Source organism: Epinephelus lanceolatus, chromosome 13 (assembly GCF_041903045.1).
Source record: "Epinephelus lanceolatus isolate andai-2023 chromosome 13, ASM4190304v1, whole genome shotgun sequence".
Taxonomy (NCBI): Eukaryota; Metazoa; Chordata; class Actinopteri; order Perciformes; family Serranidae; genus Epinephelus; species Epinephelus lanceolatus.
In genome coordinates, this window is record NC_135746.1 from 12,640,526 (window position 1) to 12,661,193 (window position 20,668).

General features: G+C 40.8%; 1 protein-coding gene across 1 annotated transcript in view; it reads left to right on the forward strand.

The window, feature by feature from the left end:
• The window catches only part of nbas (NBAS subunit of NRZ tethering complex), a 290,957-nt gene that overhangs the window by 141,755 nt on the left and 128,534 nt on the right, over nucleotides 1–20,668 (forward strand). The window contains exons 41-43 of the mRNA XM_033648658.2: nucleotides 1,273–1,410; nucleotides 17,873–18,096; nucleotides 18,393–18,503. Of these exons, the coding sequence (XP_033504549.2) occupies nucleotides 1,273–1,410; nucleotides 17,873–18,096; nucleotides 18,393–18,503 (473 nt within the window). The remainder of the gene's footprint in view (nucleotides 1–1,272; nucleotides 1,411–17,872; nucleotides 18,097–18,392; nucleotides 18,504–20,668) is intronic.

Consider the following 20,668-nt stretch of genomic DNA (forward strand, 5'->3'; position numbering starts at 1 on the left):
CCCTCGCTCAAAGCACCAAAAAATACGTCTAAAAAACTCAACAGCAATGTCTTTTTTTTTTTTTTTTTTTTACTCAAAATAATCCACAGACCTTGTAAGTAGTTTCATACAAGTAATTAAAATTTATTTATATAGCGCTTTTGGCAGACAAAAAGTGCACAACTAGCAAAACTATTTGCACACACACAAGAAAAAAGAACAATTAACTCTACACAACAACAATACACAAAATTTGAAGATGTACAACTCTGGTACATACAAGTTACCCAAACATCTGTCTAAACAGGTGTGTCTTTACCTGGCTTTGAAAGAAACCACAGAGTCAGCAGATCGTAAGGGAGCAGGTAGAGCATTCCAAAATGTAGCTGCTCGGGCCACAAAAGCTCCATCACCACCTGTCTTAAAGCGAAGACAGTAGGAACTATCTTCTTTCTACTGAACTACACCTGCCAACCGTATCACCATGCAGAAGGAAGAGTGCATCTACTCATAGAAGAGAGGCTCATGCTCGGGACAGTGCAAGATGTAAACATTAACGGTGTCCTTTTTGGCTGAGCTGAAATATTAGCTAGCTCAGTGGTGCCAGGTGAGCTAGCTTCTGCGGAGAGGTACGTTTGGTGGGTGTTGTTTGATAGCAAGAAAATAGTTCCTACATGAAACTGCTCACAACAAGGTCCGTGGATTATCATGGGTAACTGGGTCATGATTTCTGGAAAGAGACATTGCTGTTGAGCTTTTTAGATGTAGTATTTTGGTACTTTGAGCACCACAAGCTGAGTGCCATCTAGTTTCATTTTATTGGAGAGAAAGCAGACATCTTTACGGCTGATATCTCCAACACTCCAACACCCTGAAAACAGCGCTACAGGAAAAATATGTGTTTTGGTTCGGGGGTGATGTGTGTCTTTAATCTGGTGGCTTTGTGTAGGGAAGTCATGGAAGTTGCATGAAAAGTGATACAAAAACTACAGAAACACTTGCTGCGGAGTTGATATCACTGTACGTTTCCTAGAGAGTTAATTAACTCTCTTCAGAGCAGACTGACGGTGGTGACAAACTGTGAGCTCTGCATTGTTTGATACAATGAGCAGGGTGTGTTCACTGAATATCTGAGCTGTTTTGATTTTTCACTGCTTATTTTCGGATATCGTGAACTGGACTGTGGGTTTTTTAAGTTTTGGAAGGAAGTGGAGTTTATTTGAATTTTGCTCATATTTTTTTCTCCCACTAGCAGCGTGCTTTTATATTCATATCTTCCCTCCATCTCTGCAGGTACTGGATGCCAACAGGTGTTTTGAGAAGCAGTGTCACTCTGCCTTGTCGCTCCAGCTGGCTGCCTACTACTACTCCCTGCAGATCTACTCCCTCCTTATACCTTGCTTCAAGGACAAAAACCACACTCTCTACCAGGTTAGCATGGAATACCAATTATGTGTGTGGGAGGATGCATGAATGGAGGTACTGGATATTATGCTTAGGTGGGAGGTGTCAAAGTCTCCATCCTTATTGCAGTTTCCACTATGAAATTGACATGAATGGTGCTTAAGTTCTTAATTCTTTGCATGAAATTATTTTCTTCACCCAAAATGCTGCAAATTTCCAACACAAACCCACAGATAAATTAAACATGACCAAAACAACAAAAAAAGAAGATGTAATAGGATACAGAAAACAAACAGGAAGCATTCATCACAAAAAAAAAAACATCCAAAAGTTTTGAACTGTGGCTTTAACAGTGGACCCGAAAGATTGATCTGTTTTGAGCAGATGGATTTTGTAGAAGTTTATTGAAACCTGACAGGCTCAGTGCAGATTTTTTAGCTCTTTGGTCAAAGCATCTCACAGCCAGAAGCACCGCAGCAAAACACTGCACCACCCATGGAGTTTAAGTCTGTTACATGGTTGCTGGAGGAAGGAGCGGAGCGAAAGCGGGCAGGTGGGTGAGTATGGCGTTTTTACAGAATCACAGAGGTAACAGGAGGCTGAAGCATGGACTCAGGAATCAGGACTCTTTTAGTGTTGATTTGGTTTGTTATAAGGATCTCTTATAGCCAAAGGGGTTATCCTTCCATGAGTCCTCTAAAATAAAAGCATCACTTTAATAGATACAAACAGAAACAAACAATATTTGTACAAGTAAAACACTGAAAACCCACATTTAGCCTCAAAATAACATTAAAACAGCAGGGTACAACAAGTGATAACCCGTACACATCAGAGAACCCATCTGATATACAGGGAACAATATTAAGGGTGACTCAAATGCTTTGAAGCTTAAATCGTTGCCATCAATGTCAAAATCCATTTCAAATGCTTCATTATCCGTCTATCTACCTACCAACCTACCAACCAACCTGCCCAAATCACCTGAAAACTGTAAGTGACATTTTAACTATCTTGCCAAGCCTTCTTCTCGCTAGTTATCATGGCTGATGTGCGACATACATGCCGACAAAGTGATGAATTATCACATTATTTAAGGTCCATAGCCCGATGTCCTTGTCTCTCTCTCTCAAAGAGAGGCTGAGCTCTGCATTTGAATTCAATTTTACCCATTTTTGATATTAAAACAATAGAAAATCAGTATGTGGCATTCAATGTTGATATTGCGGGAGCTGCCACAAATAAATCAGTGTATGGGATACACTTCAGGGACAGCTGAATGCAGCAGTAATATACCATAGAATGGAAACCTATATATGTATATATACATATATAGGTTTCCATTCTATAGTATATATACATTTTAGTATGTAAATGAGTAAAGTTTCAAGGTCACAAAGTGCTTCAATGCAATAAAACTGTGAAAAATGAAAACAGTGATTAGTTTATTTATCACTTTTCAATGCAGGATATGATGCTGCTGAATTAAAAGTCAGAGACTAACTTACATGATGTGCATTGCCTTTGTAACTATGCCTCACAGTATACATTCTCGAGAACTGTATGCGTCAACTTTTACCCATTCTTTAGTGTTATAAAAGTAAACAAAAATTGAAATAAATTGTAATACTTGTATGATCGCAATACTTAAAAATTGCAATACATGTATCTTTTCATTTCATCACTTTTCCAAGTATCTTAACAGTATCGTATCACAAGATAAGCATATCGTCCCAGCCCTACTTTTCAGTAATTCTGAAACAGTCTTGTTCAGCTCTGTAGAGGAATAAATGAGTGTGTCATCTGCACAGTGTTGACCCACAGCCCATATTAACCCATTTGAAAATGTCCCTTCAGTAGATAAAGCAGCAATCAGCAATGTCCCTGATCTGTTAACATCTCTTTACGTCTGATATGACATTAAATGTGTTAAACCTACTTTCTAACTAGCTTATTTTAGCTAAGCTAAAATGGCTAATAAGCTGCACACAATCCGTATACACATGTTTAACCCCTTACTGATTTCCTTCAAGTTTAGCTTTCAAGCAGTGTTAATTTTGCCAATTTTTCATCAAGTACCTTTTTTTCCATGACGAAAACAAGACAATGATGCAAGTCCAGTTGCCTACGATATTAGCACTTACGATTACCATGACCTGGATGACTGAGAATCTTCACCGTCAAGACGATGATGAGCTAAATGTAGATCTTGATCTGCCTTAATATGCACATTCAGCACATCCAGTGCATCAAAACATTGTTTTCTAGTTGGAGCCGCGCCTCGTTTTCAAACTGTATGGTTTGACTAAAATGAACAATGACAGCAATATAGTCCACGATGAGCAGCGCTAAAATCAACCTGCGTAGTTGTCCCTCCATTGTGACATTAGAAAGTGTCACATTTATCTTGCAAGTGTACTCTTCTTCAACGTTTTGTTTACTTCCTGAATTTTTCCCACATGGAAATTCTGACCAATCAAGAGCAGCTTTCTCACACAAGGCATTTGATGTGGTCTGCTTGTAAATGCTGCTGTGAGAACACGAACCACCTCTAGGCAATTACACAACTTTGTGACAAAATTAGTCCCTGATTCAGACCAAAGCAAGTGAACTATTGATCTGAAAGCATTTCATTTTTATTTTAGTGTGTTTTAAAAAATACATTTTAATGACTTTTTTGAATTTCAAATGCTAAACTCAAAGAGCATTGTCTGTGGCAAAGTGGGAATACAAAAGGCAAACAAATTGAACACAATCAGTCAGGATAATAGAAGAAACTGGGATAACGCCCAGGTTGAAAATAACTGTAATTATCCTTTTACTCATCAGCACAGTAATCCACTTACTTATGCTTTAATCCAAAAGCAGCCCTGGAATTTGTGTCGGTGCTTCTGTTTGTGAATGACTTTCTACATGTATCTGTGTGTGAAATTGATTTTATTTCCCTAGATGTCTTAATTATAGCAGCCAGACATATTGAATAATTGACTGTCTCTCAGACTCTTCGGATTATATGAAATGTGACCATGTCCAAATTGCATATTAAATGCATTTGTTGGATAATGTGGCGTGCTAATGTCACATGTTGTTTCTGAAACAATACAGTCACAACAGGTCACATTGCTGTGTGTTCCTTTTCTTCTTACAAAATGAGAAAAACTCAGAAAACAAGACCAGAACAAGAGATCAGAATATATAAGTGGGATGGGGAGGAAGAAGAAGAGGAGAGTGGCGGCAGGGGTGTCTTGGTGGAGAATAAGAGAAGAAATGGTTCTGACCTTTTCCTTGAGTGGACTGCGGCTCTCGTGGGTTTTAGCCCAGGTGGAAGGAGGGGAGGTAAAAATGTTGAAATAAAAGAGCGGAAGAGGGAAAGAGGCCAGCAGAAGAAGTGGATAAGTGTGTCCCAGTTGACATTCAAGGTCAGGACTGCGCACAACAACACTTCGCTCGCACACTCCCACTCACACATCAACAAGTTATACTCAACACTACTCATCCCTGCACATGCTCTCCACAACCTAATGGCAGTAATCACTCCCCAACCCCTCTGCCTAAAGTGAAGTTCAAGTCCATTAACTTAAAATATATACAGCTTTTCCTCTTCGGCTCTACACTTTAGCAGTCGTACCTTCGTTTTTAGCTCATTTCTTTCTTTTTTTTTATCTGTCACTTCCTTTGAGTTTTTTCCTCTTTAGTGTGCTCTACCAGAGTGCGTGCTTGTTATCGTTGTGTTCCAGGTCTTGCCTTCACTCAGCTCTTATTGATGAGGTAGTGGCAACTTTTACTCGAACACTGATAGAAGCAAGACAGAGAAAACCTTTCAACCCTTCTACCCTCGATTCTTCCTCCACATTCACCATCTTTTTTTCGTCTGTACTCCTGGATTTTTCTCTGTGTGCTCCCTATGTTTCCTTCTCCGCTCCCTATTTTTTCCTCCATCAGTTTAATGAACTGCTTTGTTGGCATGACAGTTCTGTTTTTATGTGTCTCCACGTTGCGTCTTTCTGTCCACATTATGTTGCTTTCTCTGCTATCGTTCAGATTCTTTCTTCCCCCCATAGGCCTGTCTCGCTCTTGTCAAATCTCAGGCCTCTCCGTCCACAATGCTATCTTGACTCTGCATACTTTATACATTTCTCTTGTGCTTTCTTTAGCTCTCCCATTTTCTCTTATCTTTTAAGGGCACACATTGTACAGCGTGTGATATTTAATTTCAGATATGTATGACAGGGTGCGCGTATCAAAATTTCTCGCACGTGCCTGCTTTGCGTTGCAAATGAGATCGGAAGGGGGGGAAAGAAAAACACGTAACACACACAAGCATGTGTTTTTATCTTTTTTATTTATGTTCGTGCATGTGGCAATGTCTGCGTGCACGCTTTTGTTTGAGCGTAGTGTGTAACTGTGGGCTGCACATGGAGTGTTAGTTCTGTTTCTGTGTGACAGCGGGTGGCGTACTTGTGTGTGTGTCTGTGTGTGTGTGTGTGTCAAGCTGTCTCCGAGTGTTTCCCGCTCTCCACTTGAAGAGCAGTAACACTGTGTCTCAATAACTCTCACACTCTCACATTCAGTTCTCTTGTCACTATCACATAATTTCATACCTAAGCAATAAGACACCAAACACTCAAGACACTGGAGTCATTCAGTTGTAAATAGGAACACAACTCTCAGAGGGTTTACCGGAGGTGTTTGATGTGTTTTTAAAGCCTCAATCAGTGGCCTGTTTTCTCACTATTCCGTAGATATGAAGGTTTGGGAGCTGACACTTCTGCCTGCAAGGAAAACATTGAAACTTAAGGTGAAGGAACCCAGTAATTAAATTAAATGTGCTTCACTTTAAAACCATGTTGTACGGCAGGAATATATGTGATTGAGACAATAAAAACAAAACAGCCATCCCATAAAATGCACAATACATACAAGAAAAATCACATTAAACACACATACGGTACATACATACATATAAATGTCACGTATAATAAAACTCAGCATCATCCCCCCAGTGTAAAAACATGTGCTGCTCTGATTCCTGCATTAATTATCACATACCAGAAGTATACAGTGATATGACGCATTTACAAATGCATCAGTTATGCTTTTATCTGCTTTATCCAATTAGCACAGCCACGTCTTCACATCACTCAAGCACATGTGAGATCTGTATACCAGGAACCATCTCAGTTTTTTCAATTACCTTGGAAAGGATAGCATGTCAGATCTCACTATTAAGATGTTACACCTAACATGTTATCGTCAACCGTGCCATTACTATATTTGTTAAGTGAGTGTAAAGAAACAAGACAATTAAAGATTTGCAGTTAACATCACAGTTTGCGCCAAACTATTTTCAGGGTAACAGGAACTGATTTTCAGTAATGAAATGGAGCTTGCAGCACCACAGGTTTGAGGCAGAAGCTACAATCATCTTCACCATAATGTCATTTCCTTACTGCAGTTGCCATAAAACTTAAATTAGTAGCCCAGGCTATCCATCCATCCGTCCATTTTAAACACTTTATCCCGGGCCAGGTCATGGGGGCAGCAGGCCAAGCAAAGCACTCCAGACATCCCTCTCCCCAGCAGCGCTTTCCAGCTCCTCCTGGGGGACCGCAAGGTGTTCTCAGGCCAGATGAGGTATATAATCCCTCCAACGTGTCCTGGGTCTGCCCTGGAGCCTCCTACCAGTGGGACGTGCCTTGAACACTTCCAACAAGAGGCGCCCAGGAGGATCCTGATCAGATGCCCGAACCACCTCAACTGACCCCTTTTGACTTGAAGGAGCAGCGGCTCTACTCCGAGCTCCCTCCAGTTGTCCAAGCTCCTTATACCATCTCTAAGGCTGAAGCCAGCCACCCAACAGAGGAAACTCATTTCGGCAGCTTGTATCCAAGACCTCATTGTTTCGGTTACTACCCAGAGCTCATGACCATAGGTGAGGGTTGGGACGTAGATGGACAAGTAAATCGAAAGCTTTGCCTTCTGGCTCAGCTTTCTCTTCACTATGACGGTCTGGCACAGCACCCTCATCACTCACTGCAGACACTGCGCCAAACTGCCAATCCATCTCACGCTCAATCCTCCCGTCACTCGTGAACAAGATACATTTAATAGATATTATGGATGCACAGTATTGGATTGTTTGCCGATAACCGATAACGATCCGATAGCCGATAGTCAAACAATCATACGTGTTTTAAACAAACCTCCAGGTTAGCCAAACATACTTTCAAGAGAAAACAAATGCTGTAAAACTATTTCCCAAGCTGTGTGATTTTAGCATGCCTGGATATATCGACAGTATTAGCTTAGTGCATAAGAGCTTGGGTTTGGAACCAGAGGGTTGTCAGCTCAAGTCCCCATCCGGACCAAATATGGAGTGTGGACTGGTAGCTGGAGAGGTGCCACTTTGCCTCCTGGGCACTGCCGAGGTGCTCTTGGCAAGGCACCAAACCCCCAACTGCTTGGGGTGCCTGTCAATGGGCAGCACCCTCATTCTGACACCCCTATATTTAATGCATGTTTAAGTCCTCCAGGTCTCAGTAATCCATTGGTGAGTTCAGTGGTGTCAACACCAATAGAGACCATGGCCACAACTATGAAAATGAACCAAGTCGTTATGAATTAAAAATGATCCTGATTTACTTTAAAACTCTGTCATTATTTTTCTCCAGCCTCTCCTCCTACCTCACCTTAATCCCTTAAATGCTATTTAAATATATTCCCAAATATATACCCAGAACATTAACTCGAGGCTGATTCAGTCACTTTTAGCATATTTATTCAGACGGTGGAAAAAGAAGCCAGTGCTGCCAGAGTCACTCTAATATCTCTCAGCTCTTGCAACATTACATTAATACTTTAGGTGTTGCAGCCTGTTTGCCTGTGTGTATTATTTAATTTTGTAGCTTTTAAAGTGAACTAAAATATCGTCCTTTCAGTCATGTTAAGTTGTCTCGCATTACTGGTTACAGGAGACTCCAACATGCAGCTTTTTGCCTTCTTGAAGATTCTGCTGCCCACTATTGACTTTCAAGGTCTTTAACTGTTACTTTCCCATCCGATTACTGCTCCTAGGCATGACGGAGCAGAGCCAGGCTCAATGACACGGATGCTGGGTTTCCATTATTCCCCAAGGCATAATGAGCTGATTTCCACTCGCTCGCACTGGAAGTTTTCATTATACCGACTAAAGTGCTCGTTTGCCAAATAGAGGCACTCTTTGCCGTAATTGTTCTGCTGGTGGTGTTTATAGGATATTGCACAATAGCCCATGTTTATGTAAGTGTTAAGTCCTGTGTACCTGCACTCATTGATGTTTCAGTGTGTCTGTGCGTGCGTGCTTGGCGTAATTGTTGCTGTGAATGTGCAGCCACTGCACGGCAATGTGCTGAGTAAAGAGATTGAGATTTTCCACTCGACCATTTATCTTCGCCAGCAGTCGCCATTCTCTCACTGGGTATTGATCACTCACACTCTGGGTGCACACACACAGACATGCATTTGAAGCACACACACACACACACACTTGTGTTGTGGACACACAGAGCATGACTGTAGAGAACATCATGCAGAAAAAGTGCTTAGCTCCTTGAACGTCTCATTACGACATTTCCCTTTGTAATAAGAGCCCATAAATTCTTGTTAGATGTTTTACTTTCAGTCCATATACTCAGATGGAGGCAGTGAATTGGAGAGAATGTTTTCACCTGAATTTGTTTACTGATTCCACCTGAAGGAAATCTAAACAGTGTGGACAGCGTTAAATTTTTCAGACTGGAAAAATAAAGCATAAAGTTTACTGAGGCACTCACCGGACAGAAATTGTATTAGGAGCAAAGATGAAAGCGTTCTCCCTAATAGCACCGAGATCACTTGATAAAACAGCACTTTGCTTACATCTAGTGACATTTTGTTTTGCCTGCGGTCTTCGCAGATGTTTTTTTTTTCTCAATTCATGGCCACAACAGGAATCAAGCTGCCGGGTGTGGGAGCTGACCTTGGATGTGCCGGACCACTGCGCCAGCTCCCTGTTGTTGAATTGACTGGAATAATGAGTTAGTCTGAATGACTTCCCCATCATAGAAAAGCACTGCGAACTCAATGACTTCGCTTTCCTCTTTTTGTACAAATTGTGCACTTGTACAAATTGCACCCTTGTACCACAATCATTAGCAGTCTATATTTTACCCACGGGAGCCCTGTAGAGCAGAGTAGCCGCAGAAAGGGCCCTATTAGACAAATATGCACTCTTAATGCACTGTTGCAGTTAACTAGGAAGGTTTGCGACCAAGCTTTGATTAGATGCACTGGATTGACTGTGCAAAGTTGGTCCTGCTCCTCTTGCTCATGCCTTTGCAGTCTTCTTTGCAGGCTTGCGTCTTGCTTGTGATCAGTCCCCTTCATGCTGTAGTATGACCCACAGTGCAGCCGAGCCTGTTTATGGAGTGATTATTCCTTTAAAATCTATGCCCGCTTTCTCTCCCTCGTGCATTCCTCCTAATTATGTGCACATACTGTATACAGCATTTGCAGAATTAGTGCTAATGAGGCCACTGACTGTATAGCTAAGTGTTAGGCATGAGATAAACACAACTCATTAAGATCATTACTAGCTTACACTCCAGAGAGGGAAGGCATGTCTGCTTTTCTATAACCTCTATGTGATACTTACCACACAAAGAGAGACGGCGTGTTAAAACATGGTTGTGGTTGTGTGCGTGGCATTCATGATGTGATGATAACACGCACACTGAATAATATTACACAGAGAATGTAACAGATTAAACCCTTTAACACCCAAACTAAAACGAAAACAAATGGACTGTATCTGATTGTTAAACTTTTAAAGTGACCATGAATTTAGACAAGGACATATTATATTGTGTGATTGTCAGACTGATGGAAAGTTAGAAAGAAATTGTATTTTTTGCATTATTAGCAGCAAAGCTTTAGGGATTGACAATGTCATTCGGCCCTGACAATCTGTTGCCATGAAATTTTTTGGCATTTATGGTCCCTAGAGGTTGATTCCGTCAATGTAGGGTTGGGTATCATTCACATTTAAACCAGTACCAGTACCTGGAATTCAGTTCAACTGTACCTTTTTTGGTATTTCACTCTCTCTGTAATAACAAAAATGTAATGTCAGTTTTAAAAAATAAGTCCAAACTCGTAGCTGCTGGGAAAAAGTGAAGGGAGAGTCTGTGGGATTACAAACTGGAGCATAATGTGCTGCTCTCTGGCTCTGTCCAGAGAGCTAGAGAGCAGCTACACCGCCCTGTCTGTCCGGTGTAGCTACACATTTTGTCAAATAAAGACCTGTCTCAATCAGTGGCCTTGTGTGGATGCCAAGCAGTTCATTTTTATAGAAATCCTTTAGCTGTATAAAACCAGATTGTTGATTACCCACTTAAGCTAACATTCGTTAAAGTGATGTTATCCTCAGGTGCCATGAAACAAGTGTCACAACATAACACATAATAAATATGCTATTCAAAGCCTGGTTTTAATACAAGTAATATTCATACTGGTTTAAATAAACAATTTGATTGTATTACCCGATCTTTGCTGAGCATCAGTTCCATGTAAAAGGAATTCAAGTCCCGTCCCATGTAGACGCCTGTCCCAAATATAAGCCTGTTAATTTAGTTACGCAAATAATAGCCCCGGCTACTAATTGAAATTTTACGGCACATGCGGTCTAGCCATGAGGAAGGTTTCCACCTGGCTCGGCTGTGTCGCACTGCATTCCCATCACCCTTTTCTGTTCCTTGTACTTACTGCTAATAAGAAAATGTTAGCATGCTAACATGCTTAACTGAGATGGCAAACATGGTAAACATTACACTAGCTACACATTGCCATGTTACCGTAGTTAGTGTTAACATGTTAGCATCCTGATGTTAGCATTTCTCTCAAAGCAACGCTCTGCCTACAGCCTCACATACAGTACAGGCCAAAAGTTTGGACACACCTTCTCATTCAATGCATTTTCTTTATTTTCATGACTATTTACATTGTAGATTCTCACTGAAGGCATCAAAACTATGAATGAACACATGTGGAGTTATGTACTTAACAAAAAAAGGTGAAATAACTGAAAACATGTTTTATATTCTAGTTTCTTCAAAATAGCCACCCTTTGCTCTGATTACTGCTTTGCACACTCTTGGCATTCTCTCCATGAGCTTCAAGAGGTAGTCACCTGAAATGGTTTTCCAACAGTCTTGAAGGAGTTCCCAGAGGTGTTTAGCACTTGTTGGCCCCTTTGCCTTCACTCTGCGGTCCAGCTCACCCCAAACCATCTCGATTGGGTTCAGGTCCGGTGACTGTGGAGGCCAGGTCATCTGCCGCAGCACTCCATCACTCTCCTTCTTGGTCAAATAGCCCTTACACAGCCTGGAGGTGTGTTTGGGGTCATTGTCCTGTTGAAAAATAAATGATCGTCCAACTAAACGCAAACCGGATGGGATGGCATGTCGCTGCAGGATGCTGTGGTAGCCATGCTGGTTCAGTGTGCCTTCAATTTTGAATAAATCCCCAACAGTGTCACCAGCAAAACACCCCCACACCATCACACCTCCTCCTCCATGCTTCACAGTGGGAACCAGGCATGTGGAATCCATCCGTTCACCTTTTCCGCGTCTCACAAAGACACGGCGGTTGGAACCAAAGATCTCAAATTTGGACTCATCAGACCAAAGCACAGATTTCCACTGGTCTAATGTCCATTCCTTGTGTTTCTTGGCCCAAACAAATCTCTTCTGCTTGTTGCCTCTCCTTAGCAGTGGTTTCCTAGCAGCTATTTGACCATGAAGGCCTGATTGGCGCAGTCTCCTCTTAACAGTTGTTCTAGAGATGGGTCTGCTGCTAGAACTCTGTGTGGCATTCATCTGGTCTCTGATCTGAGCTGCTGTTAACTTGCGATTTCTGAGGCTGGTGACTCGGATGAACTTATCCTCAGAAGCAGAGGTGACTCTTGGTCTTCCTTTCCTGGGTCGGTCCTCATGTGTGCCAGTTTCGTTGTAGCGCTTGATGGTTTTTGCGACTCCACTTGGGGACACATTTAAAGTTTTTGCAATTTTCCGGACTGACTGACCTTCATTTCTTAAAGTAATGATGGCCAATCGTTTTTCTTTAGTTAGCTGATTGGTTCTTGCCATAATATGAATTTTAACAGTTGTCCAATAGGGCTGTCGGCTGTGTATTAACCTGACTTCTGCACAACACAACTGATGGTCCCAACCCCATTGATAAAGTAAGAAATTCCACTAATTAACCCTGATAAGGCACACCTGTGAAGTGGAAACCATTTCAGGTGACTACCTCTTGAAGCTCATGGAGAGAATGCCAAGAGTGTGCAAAGCAGTAATCAGAGCAAAGGGTGGCTATTTTGAAGAAACTAGAATATAAAACATGTTTTCAGTTATTTCACCTTTTTTTGTTAAGTACATAACTCCACATGTGTTCATTCATAGTTTTGATGCCTTCAGTGAGAATCTACAATGTAAATAGTCATGAAAATAAAGAAAACGCATTGAATGAGAAGGTGTGTCCAAACTTTTGGCCTGTACTGTAGCTGTTAGCATGGCTGTAGGTTTTTCAGCTCTCACAGTAGTGTGGCACACTCCAGCCACATGCAACAGGTTCAGTCACCATTAAGGTAAATACACCCCAGAAGCTGCGTTATGTTAAAAATAGAAATCTTTATTTGTTATAAGAATAGTTCCACTATTAAAATCAGCTTCATGCTGGCAGAACCAGGTTGGTTTGTATTCAACAACACAGTACATCACTCATCCCTACAGTGGACTAATGGTAATCGCTAATATCTACAACACATGTACAAAATAATGTATACAATAGTATATGTATACAATAGTTTCACTTGGCTACAACAGGACATTCTTTTTGAAAATTACCAAAATGACTGAAGTGACGAGAGCCTGATCTGTCAGTTAGAGTTGTCAATCTTCCTCCTTTAAACCCTAATCATAAGCGTAAGCATTGCCAATGCCACTGTCAACATATGGTTGTTATACGTTCTGTCCACTAGAGGGCATTCCAACATTACCAGTAAGCATTTGAAACAAACAGGTGATAGCTTTCTTGCTAAGTAATAATTAAGCTTAGGTGCTAAGTTAATAACAATCATTTGTCAAATTTAACAAATATTTTCAATCTCACATCGCTTTATTGAAATTTAATTGTGGGCAGCAGTCGCTCAGTACATTGGGACTTGGGTTGGGAAGGGGAGGGTTGTTGGATCAAGTTCCCATTTGGACTAAATATGGAGCATGAACTGGTAGCTAAAGAGGTGACAGCTCACGTCCGGGGCACTGCCAAGGTGCACCCAACAAGGCACCACACGGCCAGCTGCTCGGAGTTGTCCATGGGCAGCCCCCTCGTTCTGACATATTGTGGCGTCCTCTCAGCTTCCTCTAGGGGATTATAAAGTATATCTTCATCTTCTTTATCTTCTTCACCTTCTTCCTTTATTTGCTTATCAGATGTGACAAAAGCATTTGGTTTGCAGAACATTAGCCAACACATTTATAAAATAATGAAAAATACACATTTGAATTGTAATGTCAGCACTGAATTATTTATTTATTTATTCACTATTTCATTTACATTAGATTCCAGTTGTTCCAGCGACTGTCAATACACACACAACATGTTTATGTTTTATAATTTTCATAATACCAGTCTGTGAAAGTTTTTCAAAGTGCCAGCATCTGCAGGCGAAACAGTGGGTGGTAAAAGGGGGGAAAAACACAGTATGATGTAACATTTAGATTTAGCTAATCACAAGAATAAAACTGACTAACTCAAACAGTTACTTCATTAATATTTTATTTCACATATTTTAACCAGGCCGCTCTGGGAAAGGGCAAAAGGGGATTTTTGAAGGGTGCTGCGTTGTGACTGAAATACAATAACACGTGAAATTAAGAGTGAAAATGAGACAGTGAGCGCAGTTGAAAAGATTTGAGCACCAAGACGTAGACTTTTTTTTTTTATTTTCACACTGTTCCCTCTTAAGCAGCATCACAGGAAGGAGGAGAGCATAGAGAAAAGAGCCCGTGGCATCGGTGGAATAGCTGAAGGGGGAGTTGGAGAGAGCTGCCTTCCTTCCAGCTGTGCAACATCACACGCTACCTTCTGAAATTATACTTGACACACAGTTTATACATCCTCCCCTTTGAAGAAAGCCCATAAGTGGCTTTTTGAGATACTTTGAAATTAAATAAGCAAAGTAATTATATAAGATGAAGAGAAAACGAGGAATGAGTGTTGTCTTTAGTTAATTTGAGGGCTAAATGGGATTGCAAAGAATACTTATTAGAAAGAAGACGGATTTTTGGAGATTCCTTAGTAATGAGCGAGGAGGGGATTTGAGAGATGCGAGGAGCACTAGTGTTTGGAGAGATAAGGGAGGATATAATCCAGATCTCCAAAAGGACAAGATGAATGACAGACAAAGTGACAGATGGAGAATGCAAACAGTATTTTGTCATGAAAGCCTTATTTCAATAAAGTTCTTTAAACATCAGCCTGTCTATCACAGCTCCAGCAGACTTTCTTCTCTCTCCCTGTGTTCTCCTTTGCGTGTCTCGTCTGAAAATTTCCCCCAAAATGATGCCAGCATTAGCAAATACCACCCTACTTTTCCTCTCTTCTCCTCCTTCCTCTCCATTACTGTCCTCCTCCCATCTCCTGGCTTATTTCCTGCCCCCCTCTGACTCTCCGCACTTCTAATATTCCCCTCTTTCTACCTCTTCTCCTCACCCGCCCTCCTGTCCTGCTTTTGAACCGTGAATCTGCCACCGTGACTGCTGCTAAGGCCACATCTGAAGACACACACATGCATACCCTCACATCCACATAGCAGGAAGACACACAGCGAGAGAGAAACACACATACACACACCTCTGTTTTCAAGCGCACACATTTCCAGCAGCCATAATTACCTTATGCAAATAAGATCAACAAATAAACCATCTCATCCTGCTGGGCGACAGCATACAAGATGCCAAAAATCTAAATTCAGGAGCTCATTTAATTAGAACAGAGGTGATGAGAGAGATACAACAATCACCTACCGTTCCCTGCGCTTGACATTCTCAATCATAAATGTGTAGCCACCGTCGAATTCCCCATAGGCCCGAATCACAGTAGCAATTATGGCTCCTGATACGTTTACCCATATTTTCCAGGCGCGTGTGGGGAAAAAAAGGGACACACTGAGTTGCCAGATTTAAGCACGATGATGCTGTCAGTGTCATCCTGGAAGCAAAATTATCCAAGTTGTACAAGTTAGGCAGAGATAGTTGGTCTTTTCCAACCTCTTACCGACGATTTTTGAAAATTACAGCCATTTTTGAAAATAGCCTCATTAGTTCGTCATGGCAAAGCAGCTGAAGATCTGTCAAGTTTTTGGGTACGTTTGCTATTTTTCAGCCTGAAATTGGTCCATTACTGAGAGAGAGAGAGAGACAGCTGGAGACGGCAGCCACGCAACAGGCTGCAATGTAACCACTCTGGGCATGTTCGCACCATCAATTCACGTCCTCTAAAAGAGCATATTTCCGTCACTTACAGGCTCAGATTGTAATTGCAAGTGTCTGACAACATAATGGAAATGATCCCTAAAGAGGTAGACCTTTTTATTAAAGAGTAAGATCCTTTTTGTGTACCCAGAAACAACCTCAAATTCGCTATCACCAAACCCACCAGACTCCATTTAAATAAACGGAAATTTTATTATTGTAAAACACACTTTAATTAAAGTCAGCAGAAACAAAATAAAGCTCACAAAAACAGTCTGTATTCAACTTTCCACTGATCCAAAAATCACCAACTCTGGTTTGGTTAAAATAAACCCTTAATTTATGCAGTTATAGTGAAAAGGTTCTGGCTCTATACACACTAAAATTACTGTTTTTTTAAATGGAGTCTGGTGAGTTTGGTTCTGGGGCTGTTTCAAACAAAAGGGATCCTGTTGAACCCCACAGTGAGAACTTGGTCCTCTCCAGGTCTAGGGAAAACATCGTATCTTGCAACCAAGTGGTCTGCTGTTTCCATGGATGAAATTATATTTGCTTGTTTCACCTCAGGAATACCAAAAATGGCGATCATTGGGGCTGGCTCGACTGCTAACTCTGATATCTCTGATATGATCTAATGAGTGGAAATCTTGAACTGAATAAGCTGGAGTTTTGCACAGGTTAAGCAAGAGTTTATTTCTCTCAGTGCCTGTTCCCACAACAAGTCTGAAAAAGACACCCCTAACTCTGTGTCCCTCTCTGTCCTTATTTTAATGAACAAAAAGGATCTTACTCTTTTATATGAAGGTCAGCCTCAGTAGGGATCCTCTCCACAAGTTGTTAGACACTTGTAATAATAATCTGAGTCTGTCAGTGGCAAAAACAAACACTTTTACTGGGCAAACACTGATGATGAGAACATGCCCTGTGTGTTTACTTTGCAGCCTGTTTCGCTGCCATTCGTCACTTTGGAACAAAAACATAGAAAAAATATGGTCCAGGTTGAAAAATACTAAACGTACCCTTTAACCCTTTGAAACATGAGCACATTGGCTTGATTTCTTTTAAATGACCCAAAACATTAGCAAGAAATTAGTAAAAAAGAGTAAATTAAAAATTAAAAATTAGAAAATTTGTCAAAATAAATAAAAAAAAATAAAGAATAAAAAAGAAAGTTAAAAACAAACAAGGAAATTACTTGGAAAAGTTAGAAAAATTATAAGAATTCTGTATCATATTTTAAAAATATACTTATAACAATAATAACAACATCAATACTAATAATAATAATAATAACAAAAAAAATTGGCTTAATTTCTTTCAAAAACATGGGACTAAGGCAATGAGGATGAAATGACCCAAAAAATGTGCAAGAAATTATGAATGTCCTCTAGCTTTTTTCTTTTTTTCCCTCTATTTTTTAAAATAATTTTCTAAATCTATTTTTTGGAAATACAATTAAAATTAAATTAGGTGTAGCAGCACAATAGGATTAGAAGAAATAGAGCGCAAGCCACCTCAATCATGTCACAGATACAATAAAATCAACCTTGTTTTGTTCTTTTTTATTCAATATACATTTTGTAAACCATTTTTTATTGTATTAAAAACAATGCTGGAGGGTTAAATAAAATGGACTGGTAGAAATATATATAATACCAAATAGTGAGCTGGCAGGAATTTAAAAGATTTCAGATGTTAAAATCAAAACTCAATACATTCACTCCCCGGCAGCACAGGGCCAGGCGGGATGTGCAAGCCCAGTTTGTATTCGCTTCTGTTCGGAGGAGTTTGTATGATGAAAATTCTCAGGATTACCAAATGTGGCTTTTAGCACCATGTCCGCCTGGTATCCTTTCACCCTGTGAGGCTCCCAGCATGAAATGACACATTCAGCAGCAGTTTGTGTGTAAACATGAGATTTATTCTCCTTTTCACAGGCTGACCCAAAGGAGCTGATTCGATTGGTCACACAGCATGTGGCCACGTATTCCGATTGGCCGGAGGAGCTGCAAAAGTTGATCGGCCAGCTGCGTGTGTACAACGAGCGCCTGACGGACTTCACCCAGGCACAGGTGTTACAAGGGCTGGGCCGCGGAGTGGATGTCCAGCGCTTCAGCTCCGACTCCGACTACAAGAAGGAGACAATCCTCGGCCTCACGGAGTAAGTAGGGAGGAGACTTAGAAGAATTTCCCATCAGTATCCTCAGCTGAGTGACTAAACCCTGAGCTCAGTTGACTGCTGGAGACTGTGGTTAGAAATAATCAAACATAAAGTGGGTTTGCTTTATTTGGTCTGCATCTTTTCATACCACATATGCATCTGAGTGGGAGTGATGGCTCTTACTGCTTCAGTGAGATGAAATCTGATCATTATGTTCCTCCTCTCTTCGTGTGTGTGTGTGTGTTTGCGTGTGTGTTTGTGTGTGTGTGTGTGTGTGTGTGTGTGTGTGTGTTCAGGACACTGGAGGACGACGTGTACAAAATCGCTCTGTCTCTGGCTAAGCGCTACAGTGTTCCTCTGTGGGAGGTCTACATGACTCACCTCGAGTTCCTCTTTACAGATAGCGGGTACATACACACACACAAACATACACATTGCTTAGGTCGCTTTAGGTGACATTATATATCGACTTGGATTCATTGCTGGAGACATATACCAACCAAACCACTACTTGCCTAGCCCTCACACAAACCTTAAAGAGACAGTTCACCCCAACTTCAAAAATACGAGGGATGCACCAGTTGTGAAATTCTGATTCCTCTTCTATCTATATTCCATATTTTTGTTCCAGGGAAACAAAGAAATCTTAGTTATAAGAGAGCCTTTGATGGAGCACAAATTCAATCATATGCATATATGAAACACCCTTTAAAATAACCTCCTTTCACATGAACGCACTTTTAAAATCATAACTGCATCAAAAGCCTTTTTACTATACAGTGTATCACAGTTACCTCTCTAATATCTTTTGTATTACTGACAAATTTCTCCTTCAGACAGCTGAATTTATTCAAGTTTCTCGCCAAAAACTACAAGATTACATTTGAACACACCATGAGAATGTCACAATTTATCTTTGCCCAATGCTCATTTTTAAAGACAAAAGCTTAAACACATCCTAAGGCCCTGATCACACAGAAAGCCTTTTGCAGGTTGAGAAACACGAGGCACACCGCACTGCCTTTTAAAAATAATTGAATTCCACTAGTAAAAAAAACGCTTGCTGCAGCTTTTTATTGTTGCCAAGCAACCACCCCATCACGTCCTTACTTTAACCTTCCTGTGTAATCAATCTACCATTTTTTTTATCACAGTAATTAGTATCTAGTTCCTAAAATGTTGAGGCAGAGGGTACTTGCTGTAACTCTGGTTGAGGGTGAGAGGCTGTCAGTAAATAGTTTGTATTCAGCAACTGCTACCTCCAGTTTCTCCTCCATTGTTTACCAACTGTAAACTTGTTGTCATGACCACCACAGAAGGCCCGCCTCTCAAATAATCCAATTGTACAATGGGGACAAAAAGAGTTGACATGGGGCTCTTTTCCCGCTATGAGTTGAAGTTTTTTCAACCCCAGGAGTTCACAGCGCTCCGGCAGAAACGCAAGTTGTGTCGCAGCGCAAAAACAGCCAGTAAAAAGCTTCATTCTCAGTAAAAACAATTACAAAATGGCGTCTCCAGCTGCTGAAACACTTTCTGTGTGATCAGGGCCTAATGCAACCTCTGTGAGCTGTTAGTTGTGGCCACCAGCTGCTGACAGCTCACCTTAACCAGCTCTCCTTCTGCTAATGTCAACATGGATTTGTTGTTCATAATGAAAGATTGTCAGGGAGATAGATGATAGGTGATGCAATAGATGATTTCTGGACAGAGACATTGCTAGTTCTGGTTCCTAGTTCCATTATGTTGGAGAGAAAGCAAATATATCTATGGCCAATAACTCACACCAAAACAATCCAGACTGATAAACAGCTCTACAGGTAAAAGACCCTTTAACCTAACCCTAACCTTAACCACTGCCACAAAAATCTGCCTTTTTTTTTTTTTTTTTTTTTACCAAGTGTGGACACGGATTTTGTCCCAAGTTGGACAAGCCGTCCCCATTTAACTGGCATTCAGTCTAAAATGTGTCCTAGAAGGTAACCTAAGTCACACCCAAACAACACAACACTGTCACATAACCTCTTCCTAAGCATAATTTATCTCATATCACTTTGAAATACCCCAATAATGCATTTATGTATTGTATACAGAAACATATATCGCTCTATTTATGTATTCCTGTGTCAATTAAGTTTGATTTGTGAACATATCCTTGTCCCTCCTGTATTTGAAAGTCTGAAAAGTAAAAATGAAAATGAGTGAATTTAAGTAGCACCGCTGCCTCCGAGTTTACGACAAAACTCGCCTACATAAAAAGCACACTCAGAGCACCCCGGAGTAAATCAAACATGTTGTGATTATGTGTGCGTATGTGTGTGTTGTTGTGTTTCAGAGGAAGAGAGGACGCCAGTGTGTCAGAGTCTATTTCCATAATTTATTTGCTCTCTGACTTCATAGCTGGGGATCTGACTAGCTCTGCACCTTTCCTTGTTTTAATAGAATGCCTTTTCAGCAGATGTGCGCCAAAGCGTGTGTGTTTGTGCGCACACGTGTGTGCATCTGTGATAAATGTCCCCCGTCTCATTCTGATATAAGGAAATGGTTTATGGACTCCACTTAACAATAAATTACA